Source organism: Calypte anna, unplaced genomic scaffold, assembly GCF_003957555.1.
Source record: "Calypte anna isolate BGI_N300 unplaced genomic scaffold, bCalAnn1_v1.p scaffold_147_arrow_ctg1, whole genome shotgun sequence".
Classification (NCBI taxonomy): Eukaryota; Metazoa; Chordata; class Aves; order Apodiformes; family Trochilidae; genus Calypte; species Calypte anna.
In genome coordinates, this window is record NW_022045449.1 from 191,395 (window position 1) to 202,430 (window position 11,036).

At 48.5% G+C, this 11,036-nt stretch overlaps 1 protein-coding gene across 1 annotated transcript; it reads right to left on the bottom strand.

The window, feature by feature from the left end:
* Positions 1-1,265: 1,265 nt before the first annotated feature.
* On the bottom strand, positions 1,266-6,811 carry LOC115600228 (olfactory receptor 14C36-like). The gene is made up of 2 exons (XM_030468519.1): positions 5,997-6,811; positions 1,266-1,547 (listed from the first exon to the last, which is right to left on the bottom strand). The coding sequence occupies exons 1-2, from the start codon at positions 6,809-6,811 to the stop codon at positions 1,436-1,438; spliced, it is 927 nt and encodes a 308-aa protein (XP_030324379.1). The 3' UTR covers positions 1,266-1,435.
* Positions 6,812-11,036: the final 4,225 nt, after the last annotated feature.

The window sequence follows — 11,036 nt, forward strand, 5'->3', positions numbered from 1 at the left end:
TCTTTGTTCATTCAGATGCCTCTCCCCTGGGTGCTGCTTTGAGCAGCAGGTTGTTAAAAGCTCGCCTGTCTTTCAGCAGCCTGATGTCTCTTTAGCCACCTCTGTCATGAGGATCACAGCTCTCTTTTCCCATCTGTCTCTCTAAACCCTTTCTCATCAGATTCTTCTTCACTTTCTCTGTTTGACTTTTCTTGGCTGGCACAAAGGAAAACTCCTGCTGTGCCCGTGTGCAGTCAGTTCTCTAAGGAGAGTAGGTGGGAGGTGGTGCAGTGGAGCTGTAACCTCCAGCTGCAGAGAGGAGAAGTCTGATGCAAGGACCAGGGATGGAAATCCCAGGAGGGACATGAAAGGAATTGTGGGACTGGGGGGGTGTAAAGTTGCCAACACAGTGTCAGACCTGAGAGAACTTCTATTAGAAGGAAAGAGTTTTCATTAAGCAGAGTAAGAAATGTTCTTCCTTAACCACGGTGGGAAAACCTCTCCAATTAGCTGTACAGGCCTGGAAGATGTGCAGAATATCCCATGGAGAGCCATGGCCCTTTAGTGCTCTCTGTATTCCGATGAGCCCCAGGGTGTGTTTGGTGCTGAGTCCATGATCCTCAGGTGCTGAGAGATGAATGAACAAAGTGCTTCAGAAGTCAGAATGGAACCTGAAAGTACCTTGAAGCATTGATTGGCCCCACTGAGGGCCATTGCTGCCAGAGCCTCCCCATGGCCTTGTTAGAGCAGAGTCAAATGCTCTGTAAAGGTGGCTCTAAAGCCATGAATTTTATTTTTTATTAATTTTATGAAGCAGTGAGGTCACTCTCTGAACCCCAGGCAATGGGAACGCAGAGCCAATCCCTCACTTGTGGGTCAAGATTCTTCCTAGAGACAGGTGAGAATATCAATAATGTCAGAAAATGTACAACACCTCCTGGCTACCCCAGTATGGGATGGGGAGTAAACCAAGTTCAAAGCCTTAAGAAAGAGTTTTTCCTGGTGCTGGTGATACAGTGTTTATTTCTAAAGTCACCTTTCCAGACAGAGACTGTCCAGACAAAGGGACAGGATGGAGAGGTGGGCCCATGCAACCTTTCATGAGGTTCTACAAGGACAAGCACAAGGTCCTGCACCTAGGTTGGGGCAATCCCCAGCACAAATACAGGTTGGTCAGAGCATGGACTGAGAGCAGCCCTGAGGAGGACTTTTTTAAAAATATGGAAGATATCTTATTCTGAATATCTTTCAAAAGGTTCTTGTTAACACAGGAAATAAAGGTACGAATTAGAAATTTAACAATGAGATATATTTGTACACAGTATTATACAGAGAAAAAAATCAGAAATCACAATCAAATTGTTCCAGAAAGAAGGCTGAACCTGTAATGAGACACATTATGAATGATATGAGATACATCATCAGTGATATGCATAAGAAATTGGGAATTTTATTACTAATGAAACACTCCTGTCATCAGTTTCCAGAAAGCAACCTGGAGCTCCTGGTTCCTCAGGCTGTAGATGAGGGGGTTCACTGCTGGAGGAACCACTGAGAACAGAAATGTACTGAGGAAAAGGGAGACCACAGCCAGGTGAGGGAGGCACGTGGAAATGGCTTTGTGCCTTCCTTTCTCAGAGGGGATCCTCAGCACAGCCCTGAAGATCTCCACATAGGACACCACCATGAAAACAAAACAGCCAAATCCAAAACAGCAACCCATAACCACAACCCAAATTTCCCTGAGGTAGGAGTGTGAGCAGGAGAGCTTGAGGATCTGGGGGATTTCACAGAAGAACTGGTCCAGGGCATTGCCCTGGCAGAGGGGCAGGGAAAATGTATTGGCTGTGTGCAGCAGAGCATTGAGAAACCCAGTGCCCCAGGCAGCTGCTGCCATGTGGACACAAGCTCTGCTGCCCAGGAGGGTCCCGTAGTGCAGGGGTTTGCAGATGGCCACGTAGCGGTCGTAGGACATGATGGTCAGGAGAAAAAACTCTGCTTGAATGAGGAACAAAAAGAACAAGAGCTGTACAGCACATCCCTTGTAGGAGATGTTGGTGTTGTCCCAGAGGGAATTGGCCATGGCTTTGGGCAGAGTGGTGGAGATGGATCCCAGGTCAAGGAGGGAGAGGTTGAGGAGGAAGAAGTACATGGGGGTGTGGAGGTGGTGGTCACAGGCGATGGTGGTGATGATGAGGCCGTTGCTGAGGAGGGCAGCCAGGTAGATTCCCAGGAAGATCCAGAAGTGCAAGAGCTGCAGCTCCCGCCTGTCTGCAAATGCCAGGAGGAGGAACTGCCTGATGGAGCTGCTGTTCTCCAAAAGCATTTCTAATTCAAATGTTCATGAGGTGCACTTTACAAATTGATGTCTTTTAGGACACTAAAAGGGCACTCCAAATCAGACACTTCTTGGTGGCATTATGTGCAGTAACATTATTCACTATGTAGAGTGATCACAAATTTCACAACAGTAGAGCATAACAAAACCAAATAAGAATGGAAAATTTACACAATTGCAGCACAATTATAAATACAAAAAGAACTTGTAACTAATTTTGTCTCAGTTTTGGTCCTTCTGTAGACTTTGGAAACCTTCATATATCCCTTAATCTAATCTCATGGATGAGTTTTCCATAGTAACTACATTCCATTATCACATATTCCCTTGCCATACACACACACCTGCCTATATTAGTCAGCTATTGAAATTCCATGCGACTTTCCCAAAATATTGCTTATATATTTCTACTACTTCTGTACTTCTACTTCAGTAAAACCATTGCATATATGTTTCTTTAAACTACTACTTCTATTTCTGTAAATCTACTGCTTCATAAGAAATGAATCATTGAAGCAAGGAAGATTTCTCGGGCTTTTCTTCCAGATTCTTTTCTATTGAGCTGTCACCAGCTCGTTCCATCCTCATGAGAAACCATTTGAGATGTAATTCTCTTATTTCAGGAGACAACTGACAGAAGCCTTACTGCAGGCTGCTCGAGGTGTCCCTCACATCACCCATGGTGTCAGAGAGGTTTCAGTAGAGCTCATCAAGCATCCCTCCTGACAGGCAAGGAGCAGTAACGCTTCTTTCAAGAGCTATGCAAGCTCCTGGAGTCTGCAGGCGTCTACCAGGTGGTGAAGGGTCTGGAGAACAAGTGCTCTGAGGAGAGATTGAGGGAATTGGGAATGTGCAGTTTGGAGAAGATGAGGCTGAGAGGAGAGTTCTTGCTCTCTACATCTCCCTGAAAGGAGGTTGTGTTGAGGTGGGTGCTGGCCTCTTCTCTCAAGTGAACAATGAGAGCACAAGAGGACAAGAGGACATGGCCTGAAGGTGCACCAGGGGAGGTATAGGTTTATCTGAGGAAGAAGTTTATTCTCAGAGAGTGGTTTGATGTTGGAACAGTCTTTCCATGAAGGTGGTAGAATCCCCATCCCTGGAAGGATTTAAAAACCGTGTAGTAGAGATGATCCTGCTCTGTTGCTGTCAGCATTGTCCTGCAGTCTGCTGCCTCCCTCTTCTACTGCTCCCTCATCTGCACTCCCAGCCTGCTGTGCAGGAAAGGCATTCAGCATCCCATCCTGCCACATCCCTTTAGGAGGGTGTCATAATTGGAAATACTTTTCTGTTTTTTTCTTATATTTTCAAAAAACCCTTCATGATGCTGAAACAAATAGTAAATCTCAAATTTTGGATGGAACATAAAGTGGTTCCTGAGCTGATTCCAATTTTTTGTCCGCAAGAAGATGATGAAAGCTTCATTGGTGTGATGGAACTTGGAAAACTAAGTCAACTTGACCCTTCATTCTTGGCGATGGCAGTGATGGGTTAAGTAATTACAGATGAAATCTTAAATCTCATCTTGCACTGGGAGTAGCTTTAATGTTTTTCATTGGTATGGAGGCGTTGATGCTTCTTCAAACCAGAGCTTTGACAGAAACTATTCCCACACTTAGGACACTTGTAGGGACGTTTACCCGTATGGATCCGAAGGTGTCGGGTGAGATTCGAGGTGGCTGTGAAGCCCTTCCCACACTGGGGACACGTGTAGGGTTTTTCCCCAGTGTGGACATGTTGGTGATTAATCCAAGACGTGCTGTTTTTGAAGACTTTCTCGCAGTGAGAGCAGGGATACAACTTCTCTCCTGTATGGATGCGGTGATGGTTTGATAAATGGGATCTCTTAGTAAACTCCTTCCCACACTCCAGACACTTATGGGGTCTCTGTCCTGCGTGGATGCGGCGATGCTGTGATAAATACGAACTCCGGGTAAACTCCTTCCCACACTCACGACACTTATAGGATCTCTCTCTGGTGTGGATCCTGGGCTGATCCAGAACCCTTCTAGGTAAACCTCTAACACAAGGATACCCTGGGTGTGAGACTTCTTGTTCTTTTCCGCCAGTCAGAACCTTCCAAGGTGACCATTGTGATGGTTTTGGACTACCAAGAGAAGTTCCATCATAAATCAATAGAACTGTTTGGGTGTGAAGGGATGTGACAGACCAGACTTGTATTTTTCATATATTTCTTATGGTCACTCATTTCTCATGGAGCATCCTCTCCATCATGAAATTCATGACCATGTATTTCTCATGGTCACTCCTAAAGGATTGGCCATACCACCTTCATGGAAATGAATGAGGAGCCTGGTAGGAGACCTACACGACACATAAAACATTCTGGGGGGAATAAAAAGTACGTCAGTCTCTATCCTCAGCTGCCAAGGTTTTTGGAGGCAGTCACAGGTTGCAGCCCAACCTGTGTCCCTATATAACCCCATGTTCCCATGTTCCCCCATGTTGAGGGATGGAGGCTGCTTTGCACATCTTCCATCCGGTTAGGAGCGTGCTTGTGAGCTGTGCTCCTGGAGGCTTCAGAAACACAAAGAGTCTGGAGTTTTGCTGGGATGGGTAAAAGCTCAGGGACAGAATTAAGTGTGACATGGTCTGAGAAGAGGGTGTGCCTCAGAAAGTGGGATTGATGCTCCTGATCCCATCCCTCTACTCAGTCTTGCTCTGGGCTGGGGATTTAGGAATGCCCAAGGACATTCCTCTTATCGCAGATTGTCTGATTCAGTTAGGCCTCTTTTGTTTCTTTCCTAGAGAAAGAATTACTCCTCTAAGTGATAATGTGACCCTCAGTCCTTTTACTCCTACCAGTCAGTGGTGTCAGAAGAGCTGTTGAGCATTTTCTGTGACCGTATGGCGATGCAGGGCCAGTTACACACCCCTGGCTTTCTCTGACAGGGTTTCACTTGCCAGCCCAGAACAGCTCCCTCCAGGCTCTCCTACCTCCCCTTCCCTCTCTCCCAGCACAGCCCAGTTGCTGCTGGCTCCACACCAGTGCCCAGCCAAGGCTGCTCTGGGCAGTCCCACCACAGCCCCAGCCCCTCTGAAGGGCACAGCAGCTCCTGGGGGGCAGAGAGAGCTCAGAGCCCCAGATGGGTGACCATGCATGGCAAAAGGAGCAGGAGGCACCCTGTGTCCCCTGCTCTCCTCTCCAGGAGATCCGCAGAGCTCTGCAGCCCCTCGGGGCCATCCCCTCTGCCCAGCCCAGCACAACAACCCTGGCCCTTGTGCTCCTCAAGAGCTCTGACTGCTCCAGGCACAGAGCAGCCTTCCCAGGGCTACTGCAGCCAGGGAGGGGCTTTCACTTCCCATTCATGCATTGAACAGAGACAGCAGAGATGATAATTGCTCCTAGTATATTATACTTAAATCAAGTGGAGGCTCAATGTTTGTCGGTCAAAAAATGGGTGGATATTAAAGTAAGAAAAACGAATAATGACATTAATGTGAAGAAAAGTAAATTATATTTGAGGAAGGAAAAAAATGTAAAGAAATTCATACTTGCAATGTCCTGACAGATACTACATGTCATCAGAATGGAACAGGATGCAGTCTATGGCTGCTGAAAAACCCTAACCATTTCCTCAGAGAGCACTTGAGCTCCTTGTTCCTCATGCTGTAGATGAGGGGGTTCACTGCTGGAGGAACCACCGAGTACAGAAATGACAGCACCAGGTCCAGGGATGGGGAGGAGATGGAGGGGGGTTTCAGGTAGGCAAAGATGGCTGTGCTGAGGAACAGGGAGACCACAGCAAGGTGAGGGAGGCACGTGGAAAAGGCTTTGTGCCTTCCCTGCTCAGAGGGGATCCTCAGCACAGCCCTGAAGATGTCTACATATGAGAACACAATAAATACAAAACATGCTAAAAAGGGAAAAGAACCGAAAGCAAGAAGCCCAAGTTCCCTGAGGTAGGCGTGTGAGCAGGAGAGCTTGAGGATCTGGGGGATTTCACAGAAGAACTGGTCCAGGGCATTGCCCTGGCAGAGGGGCAGGGAAAATGTATTGGCTGTGTGCAGCAGAGCATAGAGAAACCCAGTGCCCCAGGCAGCTGCTACCATTTGGACACAAGCTCTACTGCCCAGGAGGGTCCCATAGTGCAGGGGTTTGCAGATGGCCACGTAGCGGTCATAGGACATGATGGTTAGGAGAAAAAACTCTGCTGAGATGAAGAAGACAAAGAAGAAGAGCTGTGCAGCACATCCATTGTAGGAGATGTTGGTGTTGTCCCAGAGGGAATTGGCCATGGCTTTGGGCAGAGTGGTGGAGATGGATCCCAGGTCGAGGAGGGAGAGGTTGAGGAGGAAGAAGTACATGGGGGTGTGGAGGTGGTGGTCACAGGCGATGGTGGTGACGATGATGCCGTTGCCCAGCAGGGCAGCCAGGTAGATGCCCAGGAAGAGCCAGAAGTGCAAGAGCAGCAGCTCTCGCCTGTCTGCAAATGCCAGGAGGAGGAACTGCCTGATGGAGCTGCTGTTGGACATCTACTGCTTTTAAAAGCATGGGGAGCTGTTTGAGGAGGAAACACAAAAATTTATGACACAATTCCCTAAAAAATGAGACCCATTTCCCTTCCATATCTCCATCCTTCACACATGCACTTTTCTAGGAGTTCTTCCATGAAGCCCATGGATGTAGCCCTGCTTGTTGCTGTTTGTGTCAGTAGGAGCAGGGATTCTGTTCACTGGCTGCCAAGGAGTTGTCCCAGCTGTGCAACAGAGGCTTCATCAGAATAGTGGGGACAGGGACAAACCCTAGAGTGCACATTTTTCAAATTAGATAGTTAGTGATGACAAAGGCACTGCAGCTGCTGTCCTCCCTGTGTAAAAGAACCCTCACAACAGGTAGCAGCTTAAGAGGTTTATTTTTGTATTTTCTTTTGTCTTCTGTCATTTCCTCTGAGGAGTGTTCTTGAGTATCCAAAACCCTCAGCATTGCTGCAGCACTCAGGCAGAACAGAGGGAGCAAAGAGCATTGCCTGCAGCTGCATGCAGATAAGGGGGAGCTGGGCTGTGTCTCTGTCTCTCCCTGCTGAGAGCAGAGGGGCCCGGCTCAGAGCACTCAGTGTCTGACCCTTTCCCAAGGTCTCAACACCCCGTTTCCAGCCCAGGACACACCAGGCTCATTGTGCCTTCTGGAAGGCAGCTCCCAGCTTGGACAGGCAGCCCAAGGAGACAGCCCAGGGATGGAATGAGGGCATCTGATGAAGGGAGGTCAGCTCCCTGCCCAGCCTCACTCAGCCTGCACTGCCCAGAGCTTCCCAGGGCAGAGCACAGCTGGACACCTCCTTGCCTGAAACCATCTGCATGGCAGGAGCCACAAGAGCTGTGCCTGCAGCTGAAACTCCCACTCCCAGCCTGACATCAACAGCAAGAGCAGCTGAGGGGGGCATGGAGAGAGGCAGAGGAAAGGCACTCAGGAAAGCCTTTCGCTCCCCCAGCTCTGTACAACCCTTCCAGAGGGTGATAATGCCTGGCAGGCAACTCCAGCCCCTGGGCAGGGGGAGGTGGGCACATGGCAGCACAGATGCACTTCCCCTCTCCTGTGAGCAGATGGAGGAGGAGGTGCCTAACACTCCAGACCCCATGGGCTGGCTGAGGGCTATGCTGTCACACAGACCTTGATGGACCTGGGAAGGAGATCATGGATGTAGGGTGGTGGAGCATGAAGACACCTGAAATCCGAGAAGGTTCCCAAAAAAACAGAAGGTGAAGGTGTAGGTAATCACAGCCCCTGATCCCACCTCCACAGCTGAGGTTCCCTCCAACCCTGCAAAGAAATAGAAGTGCAGCCTGAGGAAAGACAAACTTCCCAGCAGAAATCAGTGCCCTGACTGTGCTTATGAAAATCCCTTCAGAAATATGTATGATGTGGTATGATGTGGATCCGAAACCAGTGATGTCCCACAGAACAGTCACAGAACCCACACCAGGACCCTGCCCTGTGCTCCCTGTCTCCTGCCAGCCAAAGCTTCTGCCAGCATTAGGGAGCTCCCAGGGCAAGGCTGAGAGCTGCCTCTGGCAGGCAAGCAGCAGAGTCTCTTCCCCAGCACACAGCCCCTGGGCTGCAGGACCCTGCTCTGAAGGACAGCCCTGGGCACCCCTGCCTGCACACACCCCCTCAGCCCCTACAGCCATCCCCAGCAGAAGGCAGCTCCACGGCCTCTCCCTCTGACACTGCTCCAGGACAACCCTGCTCTGCCAAACCTTTGCTTCCTGCCCACCAAAATCCTCCGCAAGGATCCCAGCAGCTGTGGCACAGGCTGCCAGCTGGAGAAGGAAGACCCCCTCCAGGAAGCCCAGCTTCCCTGCCCTGCAGCCAGAGACTCACCATGGCAGAGGCTGGGAAGATTTCTCTCTCCCCCAGCCCAGGCAGCTCTCAGCTCTCCTCCCAGCCCAGGCTGCCTTTCTCCTCTCTCTCCCTCCTCTCTCTGCCCTGCCCTGCTGCCTGCAGGCAGTGCCCTCAGCCCTGCTGCTCTCTGCAGAGGAGCTGCTCCTGCCCAGAGCTCTCTCTCTGCAGCACTCTCTGCTTGCCAGCAGCTCTCTCAGGCTCAGGAGCCCGGCCCAGCAGCACAGGACCAGCGCCAGACTTTGCCACTTGCTCAACTCTCTTGGGGCTCCCTCCAGCTCTCCCTGGGGCTCCCCAGGAACCCAGTGGGACACACACTGAAGTCATCACTGCTCATGTCCCCTCCCTCCCTCCTTTCCAGCACAGCCAGTTCCCCTCTAGAGACACAACCTCTGCTTCTCCCACTCTCCCACTGGACACCCAGGCAGTGCCAGGGGGGAATCTCCTTTTCCTCCTCTGCCCACGCAAGCCACGGCTGACACTGGAGGTGCCAGGGGTGCTCCAATCTCACTGAGAGCAGCTGCTCAATTGAGTGGCCAAGCACAGCCCTGTGGGGCTACAGCAAATGTCAGGGCACTCCAGCACAACCACCTGCTGCTGGCACAACAGCACAGGACTGTCACATCCCATGGCCTGACCCAGACAACAGCCAAAGGAGATTCCATCTCCCAGGCCAGAGTTTCCCTTTCAGGGAAAAGTTATCCTGTGAGGGTAAACAAAGATTGACAGTCTTCTGACACCATCCAAAAGCCCCTTGATCAGATAAAGATGAAATGACACTCAAGGTCTTTTTCTCTATAGTCAAAGCATGAATTCTATTGCTCAAACAATTAAAGTTTATTTTCGAGCAAGTTTTAGGGAACAGAAATCACTCATAAGCATGTATGATTATAGATATTATAAAGACACAAAAGTAGATACTTCATTGTTCAGGCTGTGCAATCACAAGGGCTGATTGCTTGGATCACAAAAACCATATACTCAAATGACACCTCAACAATGCAATCCCGTCACCCCATGCGTCCAAACATCACAAGGCATGATGATATCATAAGGCAATATCATAAGGCAATGATATCATGATGGCTACAAGCTTAGCATCTTCACTCCAGCTTCTTCAGTTCAGGCAGTGGTGATATGTATGATGTGCAGAGTCCTTGTTCTTCAAGCAGTGTCACCTCCAAAGCTTTCTTTAGCAACACCCTTGACACTTGATGTGCCTGTCAATTCAGTTCTCCAAAAGCATTTCTAATTCCATTGTTCAAGAGGTGCACTTTACAAGTTGATGTCTTTTAGGATAGGGCACTGGAGATTAGAGAATTATTGGTGGTATTATGTGGAGTAACTCTTTACAGTGATCACAAACTTCATAACTGTACAGCATAACAAAACTGAATAAGAATGAAATATTTACAAAATATCAAAATTATAAATACAGAAAGTACCCATTTTGAGTATATTCTTATCTATCTTCTAATTGAGAAGGTTAATTACAACATTTAATTTTAATTCCTCCATTAGTTGCTATAATGATTAATTTTTTTTTTATTTCTTTCTGGTTGAAAATCGCCTTTTAAATTTGTCCCTATGTCTTAAGATTCATCCTAAAGAGTACAAGTGGTATACGATTCCTCTTCCCTGAATTTCCATGATATCTCAATCCAAGCATTGCACCTGCTGTCCCTTAATGCCTGACAAGGCAGAGGAGCTGAGGGAGTCCCTGATCAAACATGTGGATGCACACTGGAGTCCACTCCAGTCCCTCCTCCTGTCACATGCAGCAAGACAAACCAGGCAAGGCAGAGCAGTGCAGTCCCATTCAGGTCACCTAACCTTTTGTCCCAAATCTGGGTTTCATCACCTGGTGTGCATTAAGCCAGTCAAACACACAGAGCTGAGATATTGGGTTTTTTCCAACAATGAGCAGGGCTTGGTGCTGGGTGGTAATTCCACAAAGGCAGCACTTGAACATCTGTAACACCACATGTAAGATGACAGTGAACCTCATCATTACTGATAACTCTGACACCACTGACTGAAACAGAGTGAAAGGACATAATGTCAGATCACCAATTATAGGAGCAATTCTTTCTCTAGTAAAACAAAACAGCATTAACAAGCCTTCATTGTCTTAGTCTTCATCACTGTGGCTTTTGGATGACCTGCAGCACTTGTCTTTCTTTTCTGGAAGTCCAAAACCCTCTCATTAGTTTTTCTCATTTGGCTCTGAGTGATAAGTTTGCCAAAGTAAGTACATTCTATTATCACATATACCCTTGCCATACCCACACCTACCTATGTTAGTGAACTAGTAAATTTCCATGAGACTCCCTCAAACTATTGCTTCTACAATTCTACTAC